Source organism: Anomalospiza imberbis, chromosome 3 (assembly GCF_031753505.1).
Source record: "Anomalospiza imberbis isolate Cuckoo-Finch-1a 21T00152 chromosome 3, ASM3175350v1, whole genome shotgun sequence".
NCBI lineage: Eukaryota > Metazoa > Chordata > Aves > Passeriformes > Viduidae > Anomalospiza > Anomalospiza imberbis.
The window spans coordinates 98,742,257-98,765,617 of record NC_089683.1 but is presented as its reverse complement, the minus strand read 5'-3'; the positions used below and the strand labels follow the sequence as shown (position 1 = coordinate 98,765,617).

The window sequence follows — 23,361 nt, the reverse complement described above, 5'->3', positions numbered from 1 at the left end:
TCCCCTCTTGAATGCTTTCTTTGGGCTATTGATCCAGCAGGGGAGGTGGGAGGGCTGCCACTCCCTTCCCAGGTTTCCTCACAGCCACCCCACTCAGATACTTCGGGTCAGTCCACAGGCAAGACACCTTCCCACAGAAAGAAAGCATGAAAGAGTGAGATTCCTGCTGCATAACAAGATAAAAATAAATAAAATATATCTAGAGGGACAAGGCATGTGAAGGAAACACCGGTGCCAGGCAGCGGATGGATTACTGCAAGGCAGCAGCATCTGCTCCCTTGGATGACTGACAGCATCGCTGTGTGTGCTGAGACACAAGAGCCTTCCTTCCTGGCTAGCCGCACTCCCCAGAGATGCAAGCTATTAAAGCCAGGTTCTGATCTGTCTGCCTGACATCGAGTGCCTCCCCCTTCTTTCCTGGGTACAGTCTATTGTTCTGATCCACAGCATCACTACAGCTTCAAAGGGAGAACAGCCCAGCCTGATCCAGCTCTGCTTGACAAGGGGACAAGGGACAGGCTGTTGCCTCTTTCATGTGCCCTCTCAAGTGTGCTTGCAGGAGATTGCTTTATGTCCACCTTGTCCCATGATAAGGGCCAGAGATGACAGAATTCAGGTGAGCTCAACCCTTTTTTTTGGTGCAGGAAAAGTGATAGTATCAGAGAGAGCAACAGCTCTCAGCCACCCAGGGATAGAGGAATGGATAAGGAGCCCTGGTACTTTGCCACCTGTTTGCTGCAGGCTGATGGAGCTACCGTTTCAGGTACTCTGCAAACTCAAGGAGGGACTGATACCTCCATTCATAGCTTGGAAATGCTGTCATTAATGGATTAAGACAAATTCTTTCTTTTACCAAGGAGAAAATAAGATCAGGAAGGAATAGAAGGGTGCATGTAGTGTTCTCTCATCTGTTGGTTAACACCAAAGCTGAAAACGGTGTGGTTGAAGGTATTTGCCTACAGGAAATCAAAGCAGCACGGAAGGCAGGCGGTCCCAAGTACCAACAATCACCCGCTTCCCATCGTTTGTGGTTGCTGGATCTCTCGCTCTTGTAAGACCACAACCTATGAATGTAAATGAGGGAAACCACCCAGAACATTCCAAGTGAAGTCTGAAATGACTTTGTATCCATCCTGCATGACTCAGAAAGGGAAGCCAATACAGCAAGGCATAGGAGGATGAAGAACAACTCACCAAAGTTCTCCCCACCCCAGATGTCCATGGCACTGTCGTACTTCCCCAGGTGGTTGAACCAGGCCTTGTCGATCACAAACAGTCCTCCAGCAATGATGGGTGTCCTGAAGAATGGACAAGGAGAAGAGGACACACTCTCAAGCACTGCTGCAGCACCTGCATACACCGAAGCAGCCCTTCCCTTTGCCTCCTCTTCCATGACCAGGACATCATCTTCTCACCAAGAAAAGGACAAAACACCCCAAAATGCATCTGAGCCTTTCTTTCAGCTGCCTTGGTGTTTTGCTGCCAATCATAAATTGCCTGGCACTTAATGACTGGCTAATGCACCCGTCAGCACAACTCCTACAAGCCCAAAGTTGACAGCCCTGATTGTAGGCTTCAGCATCAAAAATGCACTTAGCACTGGGGGGTTATTCACTCAGACGGGCTTTTTGCCTGGAGCCAGCCTATTAAGAGCACCATTCCACCGGGGAGATGAAGGCAGAGCCAATTCAGAAGGGCTTTTTAAAAGCCATCACTAGCTGTGTGATCTTTATTTCAAACCAGGGTTATTTTTTTCTTTCTTCGGATTAGCTAAGAAAACTGCACAGAGAAGGCCCGTGGAGGAGGGGAGGGCAGACCCAGAAGATAGCTTAAGGAGACTTGCTGTTTGCTGGCACAAGTCCCATCTCCATTCAATTTGAGACAGTGTGGATGCCTCAGTATAGGCTTGGGAGGAGCTGGGGTGATTGCTGTGCCCAGGCTAATCTCCACAGTGCCCTACACTGCAGAGTGATCAGGAATGCAAGGCCAGCCTGTGGGAAGCAAGTGAGAGCTCCTGTTAACAGCAGCATCCTATGGAGAAGCAGTGCTTTTCTCCCCTGGGAGCCTTCTGAGGCCCTGAGCTTCCCCCAACACTTGGGGGTCCTCCACACCTCACATCTGGCTGGGGCTGCAGACACCAGCACCAGGCTTGCTGCCAGCAGAGATTTCCAGCAGAATGAAGGACCCTCCTCCATCCCATGGCATGAGGACAGATGGCACCTCCTCTCCTGTTCAACTTTGCTCTCTCTCCTGCACGTCCCCGTTTCTGAGGAGTCTTCAGTGAGGTACAGAAGATCAGTGCTGATCTGGGAAGGCTGGACTAGACGCCAAGTTTATCATGAGGACACTGCCTTATTTTCAAATGGTAGCTGAACTGAGAGAAGCAGTTTGCTACAGCACTGGGCTTTTTCCCTAACCATAACCCTTAGCACTACCAAAACCCCAGTAACCATAAATACACCTCTTCCATCTTTGTGGCATTCTCAGGCCTCAGTGTTGGAAGGTGAAGCTGTACTGCAAAACCCAGGCCAGCCAGGAGCTCACTAGAGGTACTAGAAGTTCAGAGATGTCCTGGAAGAGACTGCACACTGCCGTGGTGCATGGGGACACACATGAGAAGCCTGTCCTGCCCCTCGCTACTCGGGTGCTTCCTTCCCCCTCCTGACTTACTTAATGGGCTCGGTGGGATCGAGTCGTTTGGCTTTCTGCTCCGGGGAAAGCTGCTCCCATTTGAAATGCAGACTCCAGTCAAAACCTAAAACCAGAGTAGAGAAGTGCCATGGGGAAATTAGAAATTGATATGGATTAGGAGGCAACGCAGGCTGCAGAATCTGTGTTTGATGGAACATTTTCCCCACTTTCAAATGACTTAAGCCACAGAGATGCAGCTCTCGAGAGAAAAGTTCAATGCCTAACATATTTTACCACTACATATGAACAAGAAACAGCACATTGCATAACAATTTCAAAGTCAAGTGCTCTAAAGGCAGAAAAAGTCAGAATTAAAGCTTCTGCTGAAACCTAGTCCACCTGTGCACATAGAAGCATGCCCTGATGGATACTGTGTGCCCCAAACAGCACAGGCATACTAATACAAGCACTACACTTGCATCCTCCAGTTGTTGCCTAGACATCTTCCATCTCCTCCTGTCGCTCCCAGTGCTGCCCAGGTGCCTTTGACGTGACCCTTCTTTCCTGCTTGACCACCTCATCTGCTGTAGCAAGCACACTGCTCACGCCACACCCACCTGTGTGTGGAGCAGCCTGGGAGCAGCCAGCAGCAGCACTGAGCAGTGTTCATGTGCTTTTTTGTAAGGCAGTGGGAGACAGAGGTGGGGTGCAAAGGCCAGTGCACATTCCCACCACGGAATGGATGCCCACAGGACATGCACAAAGCTTGGACTCACCTCCTCTGAGGTCTGAGGAAGCTGCCACATAGGCAAAAGTGTCCAGGTTGATGATGTCAATAACAGGACTGACCACTCGGGTGGGATCCTGCAAAGGAGAAGCAAAAACACCCGTGAGTTCAGATGACACCATTCAAAATGGGCAAGGGGCTCCAAACTCCTGGAGACACCAAGTGCCTGGAAACATTGATGTCATTTGGTTTTGCCAGGGACAAGTGTCCCTCACTGCCTGCTCTTCCTCAGACTGTGCCTGTACATGGCAGCTGGCTGGGCTGGATGTAAAGCTCCTTCTGCCTTTTACAAATTCACCAAAATATTCCCCTTTCACCTCCCTTAAATACCTTTAACTGGATTTCAGAAGTCAAGTGACAAACAGGCAATTGAAATGACAGAGGAAAAACACAGCCAAATAGCTTAAATATGGGTATTTTTTTAAATGCACCAACTATGGCAGTATAGTTAGTTTTGCCAAAGTTGGGAAAGGGTTAAAAAAGAAAGACCTGATTTATTCAAAATAGTTGGTGGTGATTTAATTAACATCTTGTTATGGGCAAGAAGATTATACAAACAGTTATGAACAAAAATATCTACAGGAGGAAGAGACTCTGACAGCTTTGACTGGTCTCTTATCTCCCTCTTTCTTTTCAAAAATCCCAAACTCCAATTATAGCTCAAACTTCAAGGTTTTACCCTCACCAGATCAAATTGTTTTTCACAGCTATACAAAGCAAAGCATCTGAGCACACTTGGGCTTGCTCTCTCACTGGGGAAAGACTTTGTTTTAGAAATTAGTCCTGACAAAGAAGAATTCAAATGCAGCTGTAGGAAGAAGCAACCAAAGGCCATGAGCTGGGAGCTGGACAAGGGCTGATTTTCCAATTGAGCATGACAAATACTTGGTATTTCCATAACAGGGTCAAGCCAGGGGTCTTACCATCACTTTCTGTGAATCAAACATCTCACTGAAAGGGCAAGGTCTGCTGCACCTCTGTACTGCATGGGGAAACACAAGCTACATCCAAGCACGGTGAGCCTTTCAAACCCACCAAATCCATCGTGGCTGCTGCACAGTGCCCCCCAGGCTGCCACAGCTCAGTACAGCCAAGCATCCCTTAATTGCCTGAGGCTAGAGGGAAGGTTTTAAGTAAAGCATCTGCTTTGTGTGTAGAGCAGTGCGGGGAAAGGATTGCATCCACTCATTTAAAACCTGCCCCTCAAGCATCTTACTAGTGAGCACTTCTAGCTAGCTGACACCCACCCCCAGTTTCAATTCCAGTGCTACCCACTGCATGGCACAACTTCTTGTAAGAAAATCCCTTTCACATCTGGGCTGAGAGCACTACTGCAAGATGCTAACCTTGAACAGTGTTGTCTTCTCCCTGCCATGTCCTGGGAACATATATTTTTACTCAGCTTTCATTAAGGTCTCTCTGACCCTCAAAAGAAAAGCACGGCAGGCTCAAGAGCACAGTGCTGTTGCTATGATTTATTTTGGGCTGAGTACCCGATCTTATAATAGGCAGCTTCATCTTTCTGGGTTTTTTTTGCTACCCACCCATACCAGGGCATGTTAATATTAACAACACCCAAACCTTCAATTCTCTCTCACAAACCTGAGAATTCATTTCTGAAATGCCATTCTCAAACACACCAATGTACAGATCTAAACCAACAGGAAAAAACTCTGAAAATGGTCCTGAAGATAACAGATATATTTCAGCCTTGGAGAAGGACCTTGGCTGCAAACGTGGCTCTCAGCCTCTAAACCCTGACCTTGTAATGGACAACAAAAAGGGCAACATTTGCTCCTCTGGCCCCATAGCAGGATTAAGCAAAGATTAGGCAGGCTGCCCTTCATGTGTCTCCTTTTCCCCAGGAAAGCACCAGACTGGGGGTATTTGAGATGGTAGTGGGGAGTCACCATTCATTGGTTCATCCCAGTGTCATTTGCAAACCCAGTTTTGGGCCGAGCTGGTTGAGTCATACTGTAAAAATACCTCACGATGGATAATTACATTTTTAAAAAGTTACTCAGCTGAAATGCACCATTAATGACTTCAGAGATATTTGTTCCATAAGTAAAAATCAGAGCCCAGGCCCACGCGCTCAACCACACGTTTGCAAACATGCTGGCGTGAGACGCTGACCATCACTGCTGCTCCCTGAGACCCGCAACCTCCCAGGCACAGGGCTGAGATCCCCCAGCCCTCTCTCTTTCCCCCACACTCCATCACTTGCTCTTCCTGCTTGATTCCAAATCCATACGCTGGTTACGTGCTGCCCACGCCCACCAGTGAGCATCAGCCTCGGGTGGGGGAAATCATCGAGGGAAAGCTCGAGGTGGAGCTTGAGGGGCACCTCCACACGGCTGCATGGTGGCACGCATGGGCGCTGGCACTTCCCACCATGGAAAGTGACAGGAATAGCTGCTCTGGCTGAGAAAATAAGAGAAGCAAAGAGTGGGGTGGCTGGGCTGTGGTGGCAAAAGTGATGGGTGTACCTTGAGGCACTCACCGCTCATTTGCTTGGAACTTAAAGCACGTTAGCTCAAAACAGACTGTTCCTGGGAGCAACCGAGTGAGAAAATGCTCCTTCTAGGCAGCTGATCCTCATGGAGCAGTTGGACAGGGAGCCCACCTCTAGAGCACAGCCTGAAGGTGGCAGCAGTAACATTTAATACACTTCACTGATCAATACCTTAACCCGGCTGGCAAGGATGGGTACGGTGGGCCTGGAAGAAGGAGACTGAGGACTCTGCCCTTATCCTGCAGCTTCTGTGAGCAGTTAAAAAGCAGGCAAGCCCCTCTGGCTTTGCATGTTCCTCAACACTCTTTGTAGTACATCTCCCCTGCTGCCTGAGGCTGCAAGATACTGGGCAAGGTCAGGGCAGCATGAGCAGCACTGCAAGCTTACAGACTGCCTTACTTCCTTCCAGCTGGGGAAAGATTCAATCCAGAAGAGTTCACAGAGGTGATGTGTGTGTTTGATGCTGCATTCAGACCACAAGGCACTGAAACTCCTATGGTGATGCTGCACATGGCATTCACACTCACCTACCCCATGGATGCCGGATATGGGGCACCATCCTGCAGCTGTGGGAAAGCAGATCTGCCAGCCCCCTTCCTGCTGCCTTCGATGCCCTTCTCCTGACAAAACACATCAAGAGCTCTGCCTGGGAAAGAGGACATTGCTCTGGATATTCCTCACTGAAGTACAAGCAGGGCTTTGGCAAAAAGAAAGGAATGCCTGCCTTTAAAAAGCTCAGAGGAACTAGTGATGCTGTAAAGTTTAGTAGTAAATCCCACCCTGGACAGGCCAGCCATGAGGCTCCAGTGGGATATCACAGCAGGTGTTCTCATAACTCCACCAGAGCCACGATCGATGATACGAACAGATCTTTTCAATCACATTTCCATCTATCAGCAGCTCTGTGGCCCAGCCTGCAAACCGAGGTTGGGACCTCTCCAGTGCTGGCTGTGCTGCAAGTGCCAGCAGCACAGACTGCCATCGCCCACGTGGAGGGACCTGACCTGGTGCTGTGCCCCCCTTGGTCCTGGTCCCATCGCTGACACACAGAGGGGATGCACAGCCCAGCCATCACAGCTGTCACATCTGCAGGTGTGAAAAGCAAGATGCCTTAGGTGAGGGGCACTGTGAACACCAGCCAGGCAGGTTTTTCCATGACCCACCACCTCAGCGTTCCCTTGCTCCTCAGCTGTCCTTATGTCTATGCAACTCAGGAGTTATAAAATTGCTGAGTAATTAACACCGGCCATCAGGAGCCAGAGGTGTAGCAAGGGTGAAGGAGCGAGGCACAGCGAAGGGAAAGGATGGTGCATCCGCACCGGAGCTGAAGGCTTCGATCCCAGCACTCATGGGCACAGAGCTCCCCTGACTCGAGTGACAAGGCGCCAGCAGCCTCTGTGTGCACGTCTGGCAAGAGAGTCGCCGCCAGAGAAAGGCGAATGTCATTGTCTGCTCTGAAATCAGCAGAATTTAAATCCTATTAAATCAATTTATTAGCGCTTAATTTGCATGAAATTAAATTCGGCCCCTATTCAAGGAGCCATCACTCCCTTAAATCATCATCACTGAGCATTTTACATGAGCCTAATTAAAATCTCTGCTGGAGCACTGCCCATGTATTCCCTGTGCTTGCCAGTCAGGGTCCCACTGCCCCGGGAGACACCTTGTCCCACCCACCCTCATGCTCTCCCTGTGACACAGACACCTCGCCTGCCTGCTGGGTGGAGGAAGACCAGAAAAGGTCACTTTGTACCCCAAAGGCCTCTTTGTACCCCTTACTGGGATGCTTGTATGCAGTTGGTTATGGTTGGATGGTCACACCCACTGAGAGGAAGAGGAGGGGGACATCGGAGGCATCCCCTGAGGGTGACTCTGGTCTCTCAGGAGCACTCACCTCTTTGATCCTCTGCAGCAGAGGGAGCAGCCAGTCCTTATTCACCTCACAGTGACTGTCCAGGAAGGTCAGGACACCAGCTTTTGCCATGTCTGCCCCTCGGATTCGGGACCGGATCAGACCTGGTCAGGGACGCACCATGTCAGCTGCTTCCCAGATGGCTGGGTAACATCCCCAACCTCCTCGTGCTTCTCCTGGGTTTTAACCTGCCTAAATCCCATCCAGATGAAACATGGCCCAGGCTGTCTCCTTCCAGTGCTGCAAGGAATGCCAAGCATTTCCTAAGATCCCCAAAGAAATAAATGGCTCCACCAAGGTTACAGATTTATGGCATTTATGCCAATATGTAGTTTGCACAATTAATTCTGCTGTCACCTTCTGGGACAAAACATGACTCAAAATGCTTTCATGATCCTTTGCAGGCAACAAATCTAACACAGAAGTGAGGCAGTGGGGAATGGGACAGAGGAGTTGAGGGTGGGAACACCCTGTACCAGAATTAAGCTTTTCTCAGACTAATAATTTTTCCTGCTGTGACCCCTTCTGTGTCCCAGTGATCCCCGGATCTGTCTCCCACCCTGAGGGCACTGCTGATTTGCAGCTCAATGGGAACGCATTTTCCACCAGGGAAAGAGGGTTGGCTTTTCAAGGTGCTTGACTTATCAGGGTCATGATGGTAAATTTGGAATCATTTGGAGATGGGAATGGATTACTGCACACATCAAACAAGAGGAGAAACAGGTGACTCAAGGGGAGCAGAACTTCTTTATGAAGGAGAAACAGTGGCAATACAAGGGGATATATGGGCAGATGAAGAGAGACAGGATTTCAGGGAGCAGCCACACATCAGGTTCATGCAGGAGGTCACTGACTTTCATACTAAAATTCCCTAGGGGAAAGAGGTTAAGCAACAGCCTCTGAGCTGGAGGGAACACGTGAACAAAGCCTGGAGCACCCAGAATTTGCCAAGGTCTCCTCCTGCAATGCAGACTTGTCCCTGTATCTCTCTCTGTGACTCCTAAGATCTTGTGAATAGGTATGTTCCTCTTCACCCACCCCTGCCCTTCCCAAATCCTGGCAGCCCCTGGGGGATACATTTGAAGTGATGTATTCAGCAAGGTAAGGCCGAGTTCCCACACTATGACTGATTTATAGAGCACCAGTAACTGCAGGTCTCTCAAGTGCTGGAGATGAGCACACACGTACCCCCATAAGACAGGCGAGAAAGGTGGGAAGGAGGTGCAGGTCTATGGAGATCTCCCTTAATCTCCTGCCAAAGCAGGAATGCCTCTTACACCCATGGGGCCTGATGCCACCCTGTCACCAGGCCTGCACAGCTGAAATCCTTTGCAGAAAGAATCCACAGAGGAAAGAACCTTTTCCACTCCTCAGTCTCCTCAACCCAACACCGACCTGGATGCACACCTTGGATGTGCAGCACCAAAAAACTTCTTTTTTTTTTTTAGTTATCCTAATACTGCAAACCAGGATTTGAAACATACATTCAGGCTATGGAGAATGGGGAGATGTCTCCAAAGGTTGCCAGCAGCAGTCCAGTAGGACATGCATTCATCCTCCATATAGTCCTTCTTAATCTTCCAAATATAATTAATTATTAAAAAAAAAAATCCCACAGAAGCAGCAGGAGCAGATCTTCTCTCTTTCATTAGAGCTAACATCTTTACAAATAAGACCCGAGGCTTTGTTTTGCCTGCTCTAATTTTCTGGCTAATAAGCTACAGCTGAGCCTCACTGGAAATCTTAATAGTCCCATCTTTTGCAGTGAGAGAGGGGAGATCCATTTCAAATCCCAGCTCTTTATCACATTTTCTTTTATCAGGGCCCCCCTTATTCCCAGGAGCCACTGACCTCCTGGCTGACCACTGCATGGAGGTTCCCTGTGGCCCCATCACTGTCCCACCTCCCAGAACCTGTGTTTCCCACGTGGGCTGTGGGCAGGCAGCTCTCACCTTCCCGCCGTCCGTTCCGCAAGCACTTCACCTTGGGGAGCTGGCCCAGCAAGCGGCAGTCATCAGCTGGGGAGACACAAAGGGAGGACAAGTCACCCTCAGCCCCCACCAGTGGCTCTGGCAGCAGAAATGGGGACTCCCAGGAGAGCCTGGGAGCAGGGAGAGGACCCTGTCCTGTTCTGGTTGATGGTTTGTTAGGGCAATGGCACTGCTGGGTCAAAACAGCCTTACCCCTCTGCTCGTGTAGCATAAATTTGGCCTGGCAGAGCAGCAGTTTTCATAAAACTAGTGTAAATTCAGCAGATTTTCACTGAGAGCAGCTGAATTATGCTCTAAAATCAGCATAGAAAAGTTGTGGTTCAGGTCAGAATCTAAATTTCTGCACATTAATGCAAATGACTATTTTTGGTAGCTGCAAAGCAACGCGCAAGCTGTTGATGCTTGTCTGCCTGGCGGGGCAGGAGCTTCCTGTGGTGGCCTGGAGCCTTCAGTGAGGAGAAAAGGATGCTCAAAGACAGCCCTGTGGAGCAACTGGGGGCTCCTCATGCCCTGGGCAAGAGCTCAATGGGGCAGAAAGGCCTGACAGCCACCTACATCTGAGCTAGGGAGGTCCTGCAACCCCACATACAGCCCTAGGATCCCTCCTCACCTGGATTTCTCCCAGCAAAGTGGAGGATGTCAGGTGTACCCATCACAGCCCCCTCCACCTCTACACACCCACACTATGACCTTCACAACCCGTTCATGGCTCTCACCCCTCTTCCTCAGCACTATAAACACAGAGGTGAGTGCCTCATCCCCTCTGCCCAACCCCTGAACCCACACACCCCCTCGAGTACTTCCATCCCTTCCAGAAATCTCTGTCAGCAAGAGATCACTGTACCCACACCCCTAACAATTCAGGGACAGAGCTGGAACAGAGGAACAGGAGTGGCAGGGCTTGGCTATGGACTCACAATGCAAATCTGCTGGGGATAGTGGGAACTCACGTGCTGAAGAACTGCATCCCAGTGAATAACAGGTCAGCAGGCAGAGAGAGGTGAGAAATGAGACACAACTGGGCATGAGATAAAAGCACTAATTGCTTGGGCTGGGTTGCAGGGAAAAAACTGACCATGTGTGTGTAGTGCATTATGTAAATGCATGTATTTTATGTAAATGCATGCAGAGCAGATGCCAGCAGGCTCAGACTATCACAGCAAAGATGTCAGATAGCTGAGAAGCGCTGAGTAGCTGAGGGGCTGCCCTAAGTTACACAGGAAACAGGCTCCTCTCTGGTGGCCTGGGCTGAGTTAAAGCCCTGCTCCTTCTCCCTGGCTCACAGCACTTGGCATGCTGGGACAGGGGAGCTGTGCTCCTACAAACCTGACTCCTTCCTGGAAGGCAAGTGCTTTGCCTATTTAGCCAAATACCTGGCATTTACTTCACCCACAAAAATCCTGCTCTGCTGTTCTCCAGGGCAGCTCAAGTCCCTGCACCTGCTCCCCTTCCCCATCACAGCCATTCTGCCAGTTCCCAGACTTGCCCAGCCTGCCTGCCCCGTGTGCTGGAGCTGCTCCAGGGCTCACCATAGTCACAGCAGCTCCTTCCCCTAGCTTCAGCAACTTCCCAGAGAGGTGTCAATGCCAAGAAGTGGGTCTTGTGTGAAATCTATCCCTAATGCTCTCTGATGCAGTGCCTATTTATAACATCCAAGAGCAAAGCCTAGGTTTTTTAAAAGAAACCTATCTGGCTTTGTTTTCACGTTTCCAAGTAAACAGCTTTATTTTGCAGCTCCTTGAAACATAAGTGCCACAGACCACTCAGCCAGTTTATCATCCTTTTTATGCCTGTGACAGTGTTTTTGAGCACTTAGATCTTCAACTCTCCCATCTAACTAGGCAAGCTCTTTAGCAGGGGTGGTTCCCTGGGAGCCCCTGGGGCTTCAGCTACCTTCTACTGGAGACCAGAGCTAGTGATTTCCCTTGAGCCATGCTATTAACTGGGAGGGAACAGCAGGAGGATGTGGGCTGTTTGTGTGGTGTACAATGCTATTTATGGTGCACCTCAGAAATGGGAAAACCCATGCAGGGAGTCCTCTTTCCATGGGTGAAAAAGAACGTGAAAAAACAATAAAAAATCAAGAGTTGCTGACTACCTACATAAATGCATGCAGAATGTACACACAGATCAAGAGGGTGAGACTGTCATTGTCCCATGGAATTCCAGTGGTGTCAACCCAGAACTGCTCCTGGCTGCAGCTGAAAGCCAGATCAAACACACCATGGCTGTGGTGGGATATAGCCGTGTAAGGACTGGATTCACATCTGCTGGGCATAAAAACCATTTGCCAAGCGCTTTTCTTGCATTATTTTGGTGAGAAGAGGTTGGATCATCTGGAATTTGAATTCTACACGTTGCGATGCAAACCCAGCACAGCAGGGTTTGCTCCTCACAGCCACAGAGCTTTAAATTTCCTTCCACTCCAGCGAACTCTCCCCTGTCTCAGTGCTAATCCCAGTGTCTCACAGGCATTTGGGCCCTTTGCTTTTAACAGGGAAAAAGGGTCACTTACGGTCATCACTGAAGTCATCCACAAGTATGATTTCATGGACGAGGTGCACTGGGGTGCGGTTCAGCACGCTAAGGAATGGAGAGAGAAAATCCATTACAGTGCTTGACCAACTTAACAACCCAGCAAATGGAGTGGAAAAGCCAAGGAACTGACCTCCTGCCAAAGCACAGAAGACCAGGCTTGGATTTCCAGAAAGGATATACTAGACAAGAACCCAGAAACTACCCCCCAGTAATCTACAGTGCCTGGCTATCAACTCCCTGTAGCTTGATCTAGGAGCTAAGTGCTCTGTATTCCTAGGAAATAACTGAGATTCACCCTTCTCACCTTTGTGAGCAAAATCAGAGCCCCACGTAAAGCCAGGAAAATCTGGCACTTTTTTTTTGTCCAAATTGCACCAAGATTCCTAACTGGGCTTACAGCAAAGCTGCCGTCACCTCTCCACCTCCTCTGGGGCTAATGATACGGTGTCCAGCGACAGCAGGGCCAACACAGAGAAAATTACCCAGCTCAAACCCATCTTTACACAGCTCACAGCTGTGGCAGGACAACTCCTGTTTTTATCCACAAGCTGACTGTCTTTCAGAGGCTGCCGAGAGGATTAGAGCAGGGTTGGAGCCCACCCAGGTAATGAAAGAGAGGCTGGAGGATGTGGTTCACAGCTGGACAGACACTGCGAAACATGGCTCAAAGCTACAATTTTCCCTTAATTAAGCTACCAAGGGTTATTACTGTTATTATTAAAAAATCTAGACCTGTTCTTTCCCTTTCCCTCATGGTGCAGAGGTCATGGATTGGTTGCACTGGCTCCAGCAATTTCATCTTCAAATAAACACCAGTGCAAAAGTCACCCTGACACATAAGACATGGAGTTGCAGTTGCTATTGCACCTGCTTAAAATCCTGCCCCAGCAAAGGGTCAAGGCTGTCTGCTTGAAGAAGAAGCCCCAGAGCATCCCAAAAACCTCCTAAGTGCTTGAGTTGGACTTTGATAATGCCAGACAGATTGTACAAGCTTTTACAGCATTTAAACTTCTTTGCCTTCATCCTGAGCATGGTTCCTTTTCCATAAAGCATTTAAAATCTCCCCAAATTTCAGATCTTCAGACCTCCCATTGGCACAGGAGGGCAGTCACCCGAATACCTAACAATCTTGCAGCCCCTGATCCCCTGCCAGATCCTTATTAACAGGTTGTCCCAGTCTCTCAAGCTCCCAAAACTCTTGCAAAAAAAAAAAAAGCACCTGGAAGTCTAGAAAAACCACATCCCTGGCCAGACCACAGTAAGGAGAGCTACAAAGGGCAGAAGCCCCAGGGGACTTGGGAGCCACCCAGCCAGCTGGCAAAAAATGTAGCCCACCCCACCCAGGGAGTTCCCCTTTGCCAGGTGCCTTCTGCCTGCACTGGTGTACTCCTTCCCTTCCAGGTGCTGGAATTACAACCCTGCAGAGGGAAACAGTTGAATCAGATTTTTTTTTTTGAAGGTATACAGGACATGCCAAGGCAGATGCATGAAATAGAATCATAGAATCAGAGAATGGTTTGGGTTGGAAGGGACCTTAAAGATCATCCAGTTCCAATCCCAGTGCCACAGAGAAGGGGTAACTTCCACTAGACCAGGATGCTCAGTGCCCCATCCCACCTGGTCTTGAACACTTCAAGTAAATGGGCATGTACAACTTCTCTGAGCAACTCACAGGAAGGAATTTCTTCCATATATAATCAACCCTTCCTCCATGCTGGCTTTCTTTTCCCTGAGCAGAAATCCTCAAAAAAGGAAGCTTTCTAGCAGACCAGAGTGGGTAAGCCTAGCACCACCCTTGTGGAGTTCCTCAAAAATCACTTCCAAGAATTACTTTCTCTGGAAAGACAATCACTGCCTCTTCCAGTTTCAGGATCTTGGAAAAAAACATTCTTTCCCCCCACTTCAGATGCCTTGCATGCTAAGGTTTGAAGGAAGAGAAAGCCACTGTCCCCTAAGCAACAGTCTGGTGCTGCTGTGGCCACCCCGACACTTTGGCTTGTACCAAGCAGAGTTAAACAACACCTCTCCAACTCTCACAGCCTGAACAAAGTACTGGGAAAAAGTGGCTCAGCGCCCCTCCTCCCACTGGGGCACACAGAACAATTTAGATGTGCTGTTTCCACCTGTCAAGTATTTTTTAATTATTGTTATTAATAGGCTTGTTATTTTTTAGAAATCCCCGTACGCCAGAGCTGAGTTCAGCAAATTACCGTAGCCGAGCATCAGTAGACTGAGACAGGAGAGCAATATCATGCTCAGTGGAATATTTAACAAGTGTTGATTGCCTGGAAACCTAACTCGGTGCAACCTGCAGGAAAGAAGCAGGCTTGTAAAAAAGCCAGCAAAATAAATAAATAACCCACCGAGAGTGGGAGGGGAGGAGGCAGCGGGAAACTTGGAACATTCAAGGCCTGCCTCTGCCTGGTCTCCCAGGTAGATCTGGCTGCCAGAAAGGCAGTGCAGGGCTTAACTCTGGGGGAAGGTGGCTGCGAAGAGGCTGATTCTGCTTTTGCTGGTACCAGCCAGAAGAATTCAACCAAAGCATTGGGCTGCGTAGGCTCAGGTCTGGGCTCTAAGCAGTACTCAGTGCCTTAGAGGATCTCCTGCCAGAGAACATCTTATGGAAGAAAACGGACCATTTCCAAGGCCCTGGGCTGGGGAGAGGTGCAGCCCAGTCTCAGCTCAGCTGCAGGTTCCCGCTGTCCCCAGATCTGCTGCCAACTCTGTGCCTGGGCTTGCCACCCCATAAATCAGGGAAGATGAGCCCTGAATGCCAACAGTGGCCATCTGTGGGACTGACCAAAGCAAGGGGGAAAAGGCCAGCATGCTGACCCATGAGGGAAGGAAGTTTCCAAGGTTTCCTCCATAAACTGTCACCCTTCCATGGGGTTAATGACAGACACCACTGTGGGTGGCACAGCACCCCCTCATCTGTACCATCACAGCCCTCTCCCAGCAAATCCCTTGTGGGACTCACTCACCACACAACACCTTTCCCAAATTCGAGTGAACAACTCACCCTGGCGAGGGCAGTCCAGAGGCTGGCTCTATGGGACCTGCTGTCCACTGGTTTCAGCACACTTTCAGCTCATTACTGCCCCTGCAAGTTGGTGCACAGACCCCAGCAAGCCCCAAAACTGCTGCTAAGCCAGGGGCCACTTGATGCAGGCACAGAGAGATGCCCAGCAAAGCCAAATTCCTGTCACCAATGCATTTTCTGCCTGGTGCTCTATTAACCACATAATACCACGTGATGCTGCAAACACAGAATATAAGCACCCCTCCTGCAGCGCTCCTCAGGGAGGATGGGAAAAAGAGGCATCAAATCCTCCAGGTTTTCAACATTACAGGTTTTATTTTTTTTTCCAGATAGACCATAAAAGCACTTTTAAAAATTCAAAGCCGGCTTTTCTATTACTTGTGCCTCTGCTCAGCTTTGATTTTTTTTAATACTTTCCTTTCTTTATGTCTGTGCATGGCTTTTTTTTTTCCCCTTTTATATGGGAAAAATCAGAAGACAATATTACAGTGCTTTGAAGTCCCTCTGTTATTACAGGGTTTTTTCCCTGAAATCAAACATAGGTGGATATATACTGCAGTGATGGACATATTTGAACAAATCAGAACAGTTTTTAAGTTCTGCTGCGCCAAAGATAGCAACATTTTCTCCTTTAAAAATTGCCAAAAGACCTGTTACCATCAAAATGAAAGCTCATGCTTCCAGTCCAGAAAGTGTTTACTCACCCTAATAAGAACAGTTTTGCTGCTGAATTATTTTTTGACAACGCTGAAACTTTCTTTGTTCCAATTTATTTACCTTATGCAGACATAGCCATGGAGAATTTCACCCTAAATTTTCATTGTAAGGTCCCTTTTCCATCCTCCTCAAGCATTTGTTGGGATCCTTTTCCAGCTACCCAGAGGTAAGCACTGGATCCAGCAATTTCACCTCCAAATAAATACGAGTGCAAAAGTCACACAGACCATGTAAGACACGGAAAATGTTTGCAGAAAGGAATTTAGACCTTCTGACTAAGTCAGCGTGGTTTTGGTCATCACCCACTTGCTTTAGAGAGGTGACTGTGGACACCCATCCTTGAGAACTCATGAATCTGTTAATTCTCTCCATGGTAACACATTAGGACTTGTTGGGAGGGAAAAAAACACTTTCGGGAGGATAATGAAGTATGAAAAGGGCCAAGGGTCACAATTATCAAAATCAGACAGAGTATGGAGAGAAAATACCCAGCAAAATGAACTGCTTCAACAACCCCAAATGGCTAATTATGTAGGAAGAAAGACATCACACCAAGAATAACCATAATGAGCTTTGATTACACTGCAGCTTTCGCATTTTATTCTTTCAAATACCCACCAAGCTCTTTGAAATTCAAGAGTTCTCTTATGTTAACATCAAAAGGTAAGAGCGCACGGAGGGCTGTGTACTCAGTCACCGCGAGAGATGATTAGCAAATTAAGAGGAAAAAAAAGTCCAGGGTTTAAGCAAAAAGCAGAAAAGAAAAGAAGAAATGAAAAAATAGTCAGCACAAAGTGCTAATTATACAGTTTCTGTGCAACACCTGGCTTGTTTTTGCTTCTTTAATCAGGCTCATTTCAGTTATGGCACAGACTCCATATGGTGCCTAAGCAAGGAGGCGTTGTCACCCCCCTGTCTCAGATGTGTCTGGATGCAGACACGGCAGTGGCACGAGGGGAAGGTGAGACGTGTTGGCTGCCCAGGACACCATTTCTTTCACCTATGAGCACTGAAAAATGAAAGGCGTGATATGCACTCTGCTAATTAATGATCTAAATATTTCATGTGGTATTCACAGCACTTGCATCAGGACTCCTGCCAAAGGATGTGTTTTGGTTTGTCAGCAAGAGGTAAATAATTTAAGTTTTCTTATTCCTGCCCTGAGCTCCCCAGCTGCAAGTTTGAAGAATAAATAAATAAAAACCACTCAGCAGAGTAAACGGGACTGTCTCACCATCTGCCCAGCAGGTCAACCACATGACAGGATTAGGATTCCCTTGCTAAATCCAGGCAAGTATAGGATGGAAAGACAGGAAAGAAGAAATTGTTGGTTTGGTGGGGTTTTATTTTATATTTTAAATGCCTCTGTATTGCTTTTTTCTCCCTTGCTCCTGCCTTCCTACCTTGGGTTTATTCACATTGTCCCATCTCATGCACTGTTGGAGACTCTCACCACTTTTAGGCACTGAGCCTTGGAGCTTGAAATACATGAAACTGAACCACAGAGGGATAAGGAACTTGTTGAAATGTCAATGGTTGAAACAACCCAGTGATACTTTCTTCACCATATGCACAGTAAAAAAAAAAAAACAACAAACTTTAAAAAATCTCCAGAGCTACTTTGCTATTGACCATCTCCTCCTTTCTGTCCTCGTTTCCTATTCTCCATTTCCCCTTCTCATGGACACCTATCCCCTACTCCCTGAATAGTTGTACATATTCACAAGCACAGTTGCACATGCATTTATAAATGCTGGCCTCACCATTTCCAGAGATGTGGGCCTTCGATAAATTTACTTTTTCTTTTTATTTCCCCCTGCTTTACTTCCAGCTGGCAAATGGTCAGAGAAAAGATCATGAAACTTTTAAATGAATCCATTATTCAACATAATCCACCAGCTTCTCTCAATAACTCTGACAACACAAAATGTCCATAAATGAACTGTCCCAAGCGCTCCCAACATGACCTGGAGGCCACATGTTGCTGCCTCCTACCAAGAGCCTGAAACACACAGAGCCTGCAGCACAGCTCAGCCTCGGCACCTGGGGAGCATTGAGGCTCTCGAGCATCCAGGCAAACTGCAGGAACAGTAAAATACCCCGTGCTCAGCAGGCACGTGGTTACTTCTGCAGAGGCAATTCCCTCCCTTGCTGCCTTCAGCACTTCCCTCTGCCACCCCTCTGTGTTTATGTGGGGTCCTGTAGGGAGTGCCCCTTTTGCAGGTACAATGCCCCATCACCCATGGTTTTGGACAAGCCAAGAATGTCCCTTTGTCCTATTTCTTGCTCCTGACAGGGCGATTAACATTGAGAATTGCTATTAACATGTGAACATTGATTCTGCAATGAGGCTGGAAAATCCAACATACTGGAACTCGGGAAACCAGGTTTGCAACTCAGAATCTTCCACCAACTACAGAGAAATCACCTCTCTGTTCCTCAGTCTGTCCATCTGTCACCCGGGTTATACCACTGTGCACATGTACTGGGGAGAACAGGGTAGAAGAGGTGCCAAATTTACCCACCACGATGCTAAAAGCAGCTGGCCACAGACTGCCCCAAAAGGCACAAAGCACTGTCAGGAGGACAGAGTTTGTTTTGAATGGCCAAGGAAAATGATCCATGTTGTTACAGCCACTGTGGGATGGTGTCATCTGGAAGATCTAATTAAACTGAGTATTTGGCTAGCAAGAGGGAAAAGGCCCCAAACAGTCAGAAGGCACAGAAAATTAACCTACAGAGGCTAAAGAGGCAGATGAGCCCTCAGCTGGGTCAAAAAAGAGCCAGAGAGGTGGCAATATGTGCACAACCACATCTAGAGAAGAATAAAGCAGGAGCCAAGTCACCAGCCTGCCACCAAGGATCAGTATCCCCAGGCTTGGTTGCATCAAAGCAAGCCTCTAGGCACTGCATCCAGGAGGAAATCGGTGAAGCCTGATGCCAAAAGGCCACCTCCAAACCATGGGGACCAGAAAAAAGAGGGTCAGCTCAGGAGAGTTCAGAATCTCAGCCTAGGGACAGACAGAGGAGAGAGGACCCAAGATTGTCATCTCAGTTCCTCACTGCCTGGGCTTGCCTCTGGATTGCAGCTCAGTGGGATGCTCTGTGGGGCTCTGGAACTATTGGGTGATGAACCTACAAGAAACAGGGCTAAGAACGGTCCCCAGAGCTGGAGAAAACCTCCCCACAGATAAAACATGAGCAATGGAATTGCCAGGGCCCATAAGCGAGGAGGAGCAGCACAAAGGGGCAAAGCTGGGGTGAAAATCACACACGATCAGGTAAGGAAGGCAGTAAAGCCAATTAATCAAGTCAAGCAAATTGAAAAAAGAGGAACAAGGAAGAAAGTCTTTCTATGCTGGAAATAAGAAACTTCAAAGGACAATCACCTCGAGGAAGAAGTAAAAATTCAATGTACCTGTACTTCTAACCTTGCCAACACTGCAATAAGGAGTTCTCTAATGATATGAGGGATCCAGGCCTAAGAGCTGTGCCATGGATCTAACATTTCCCATGTGACATCACTCATGATCACACCTGGCAGGACAGTCAGGTGCTGAGTTATGGGGAGAAATGAAGTTAAAATCCATCCCTGCACATCACATGTTATAAGCCCCCTATATCTCAGGAGCTAGAGGACTGCACTTGCCATCTCTGTTACAAATACAACTGGTTCTGGCAAACTCATGCAAGGCACTGTAAAAGTGAAAGGGAAGGTCCAGGATCAAGGAGGTGGTACACAGCACCAAGCATCAGTGTCGCCCAAAATCCACACACACCAGAGAGAGAAAGCAGTGACAGATTACTGAGTGTGAAGCAGGGAGACAGGATTGGGCATGAAACCATAAAGCAGAGCAGGAATTCAATTTCAGGACTGTCAAACTCACTTGTGGCTCTGGATACGCTCACCTGAAGAAGGATGCTGAGAGAAAAGCTCAGCAAAGACGACAGTGAACAGGGCACAGCTGAAGACTCCCCCTAACCAGCAACCCCAGTCTGGCCAGCACCAGCAATGGCAAGGGGTCCCTGGAGATGCCAGGGTTTAAAAGCCAAGACTTGCAGCGGGGCACAGACCTTCACTAAGTGCACATGAGATGCAGCTGCAGAGCACTACTGGCACAGAGCACAGCACACCCAGCCTTGCTACAGAGCAACCCACCAGCCCAGACCTGGACACACCTCACCAGACCTTCCCACAAGAGAACCTGCAGAGGTTCAAGGCACACACTGGGATTAAACATAGATTCCAAAAGCCTGCAGTGAAAATGAAGCCTTCAGTCTATCCATGACAGCAAAACACAGCCAAGAACAAACCAACAAATGAAGGAATGGCCACATGCCCAGAGTGCTCCACCGTGTCGCTGCAGGAGTACAGAAATCATCCCTGAAAATCTGGTCTGCGTGTGTGTCATTAGGGCTTCTCAATTAGCAAGCCTTTCTGGCACTCGCTGGGGCACTGGAGAGCTCATAGAGCAGCACTGGAGCATATATGCGTAGAATGATAGCTGTCTCCAGAGGGCTGGGACAAAATACAGCTGAGGACTCATACCCAGCTGGATATAAAAGCTCTTAGCCCAGACTCTGTCTAATCTGCTGATGATCCCTCAAGAGTTTCCCATGCTAGACCCTGCAAAGGGAGCACAGCTCCTCACTTTCCTGAGCATCCCACTGTAAAACCTACTTCTCAGAGAGCAACTTTCAGGCTAATTTCTCTCAGTCACCATTTGAGACCACAGCTGGCAGGTCTGGTCCTGTTGCTGTGGTGAGTGCAAACAGAATCTGCCTTTATTCCTGATGACCACTGGCCCACTGACCCTCTTTAAAGAGATGCCCAGGAGCTCTTACCTCCGAATTGTCCTTAGCAGGGTGGACCTGGCCTCGTTGTGGAAGGTGATGATCACGCTGGTGGGCGGGAGGTCCTGGCTGTAGTGCAAAGTCGTACACCTGGGAAGGAAGAAAGCAGAAAAGGCTGTTCAGGTGCTGGAATTCAAAGCGAGAGTTGACTTCATCAACACAGGCAGCACAGTTCATTAGTAAATGGTTTCCAGCCACTATTACAAAGAAATAAATAAGACTTTTTTTCTGTGTGAATCATTTCTAGAGGAGTCCAGAAATTGCCAAGTAAGCCACCAAGGATTAAAGCAGCAAAGAACTTAACTGTTATTAATGGGAAGGGATGAGAAGGGAGGCCCCCGGCTGGTAGCCCTTTCCTCTAACCAGCGCTTCCCAGCTACCCACCAGGGCTTCTCTCATCCCCCTGGCTCATGGCACCACCACAGGTAAGAGCATCCCTGTAGTTCCATCTCCCATCTGCCTCACTCCCAGACTCCTGAGGAAGCAATTCCCACCAGCCAGTTGTAAGGTAAGCCAAGCCTTGTTCTAAATTAATTGTTTCCTTATTAATTCTGCCTTAATTGCATAACCAGACTACAGGGAAGACTGGGATTTAAAACTGTCCAAGCCGCCCTTCAGATGGTGAAAACCCACAGCTGCAACCACAGCCCCTGCTGCCTCCTTCCCAGGAGGAAATGTCACAGACTCTGTAATTACTTTGACCTTTAGCTGATTAAATTTGTGGCTTTTATAGACCAACACCAATATATTCCCAGCTCAGAAAATCCAGACACCCCTTACATCTATGCTGCCCTTTCCAGGGCCCTATCAGTCCCTTAAGATGACACAACAGTAGGTCTCCATCACAGCCACCCTGTCCCTTGACATCCACATGCCACTTGTCTGCTCTTGTGTCACTGCCCAGGTGCTGCCACTACCTTCCTCAAACATGGCAGGAAAGAGCACTGAGCAACCACTCTTCCAACAAACCATCAGTTCGCTCCCCTAAAGTTCTGGATCACAGTATCTGCAAGGTGAAGTAAACACAGATGGAAAAATTAAAATGGAGATGGAGAGGAGAAAGCATGTAAGAGCAGCCAGATATTGCTGGTTTATGCTATTCAGAACAGCATGCTGCCCCTCTCAAATGCCAAAATGCTCCAGATACTATTTTTTAACAAGGTTTTCCATGTTTTAATTTTGAAATTGCATTTCTGATTATTTACAAAGTGAACAAGAATGCTCAACAGGAGAAACAATTCCAAAGATAAGGAAAAATGGTATCTTGGATGGGACAAAATATTTGCAAGCTCACGCTAAATTAGTTGCTGCTTTCTCTCATTGTTTCACTCAAAACCCTTTCCAAATCCTGCTTGAACTTGACCAAAAGCAGGCTTCTCGTTACTCCCCTGTTCTTTCAGCACAGTCATCCCCACCAAAAATCCACCTTCGAGCCAATTCTAATTCTGGGTCCATCCCCAAAGGACGCCAAAGTCGCACAGCTATTCCATATGCAGGAGAAAGTTCAGCAACGTTGCCCTGTGCGACAACACCCTCATCCATCAAAATTGCATCTCAGGGATGCTGAAAACAGAGTTTCTGAATTATGAAACAGCACCAGGTCATGCCCTGAGCTGCTTCTCTGGGTCACTGCGGCCCCTTGCATCACCCAGTACCCCGCTCCAGCCGAGCCATCCCAAACGGCTGCCGCTCTGGTTTGCCACGCTCAGGCTCAGCTCCCGTTTGCTCTGCAGAGCTGCAGGGACAGACGATGGCAGCTGCTCTCCCTCCCTGCGCTATTTATACACCGCTCCCAGATGCGTGTCCTTCCACCCACTTCCAGCAGGGCTCTGTGGAGCCAACAAGGGAAGCTATTTCTGGCAAAGAACGAGCGAGAGTGGAAAATACAAAGTCATCAATACTTTACTTACGCTATTACAACAGCCCAGGAGCTGGTAAATAAAGCAGGAGCTGGGTGTGTCTGTGCCTCCCACGGGTGGGAGTGCTGGGGCTGCTGTAGGCTGCCTCAGGCTCCTCGTGAGCAACAACCTGCTTCTAAAACTCCAGATGTTGACACACCAGATCAGCCCAACCGGGCAACGTGCCTATGGGAGAAGCTGGAATGTCACACACGGGCACCTCCAGAGCTGCAATTCATCCCTCGCTTCTGTCTAGTGAGGCTTATCACACGCCAAGGACAGGAATGATGCTGCTATGGACCTCCAGCCTTGCTTTGCCTCTGTGACCAGCACTACACCATAGCTGGGACTTGCCTCTCCAAAATCTGCCTGCAAAGGGTGAGGCAGAGCTGCTGTATCTTCCTCCCAGTGCTCCTCCTCCTGGGTGCTTTATGGCTCTGTCCTTGCCCAGGATTCTACCCATGGGTTCTTCTTACAG

General features: G+C 48.5%; 1 protein-coding gene across 2 annotated transcripts in view; it reads right to left on the bottom strand.

Annotated features, from left to right (window-relative positions):
- GALNT14 (polypeptide N-acetylgalactosaminyltransferase 14) overlaps positions 1-23,361 on the bottom strand; it is a 90,302-nt gene that overhangs the window by 17,264 nt on the left and 49,677 nt on the right. Inside the window, exons 1-8 of one of the 2 annotated variants that reach the window (XM_068185969.1) lie at positions 22,412-22,560; positions 20,977-21,075; positions 12,352-12,419; positions 9,798-9,863; positions 7,828-7,949; positions 3,408-3,495; positions 2,671-2,755; positions 1,195-1,298 (exon numbers count right to left, since the gene is read on the bottom strand). In XM_068185969.1, coding sequence (XP_068042070.1) covers positions 1,195-1,298; positions 2,671-2,755; positions 3,408-3,495; positions 7,828-7,949; positions 9,798-9,863; positions 12,352-12,419; positions 20,977-21,075; positions 22,412-22,527 — 748 coding nt within the window. In that variant the 5' untranslated portion in view covers positions 22,528-22,560. Of the gene's footprint in view, positions 1-1,194; positions 1,299-2,670; positions 2,756-3,407; positions 3,496-7,827; positions 7,950-9,797; positions 9,864-12,351; positions 12,420-20,976; positions 21,076-22,411; positions 22,561-23,361 lie in introns of those variants that run through there. The other variant, XM_068185968.1, reaches the window with a different exon arrangement.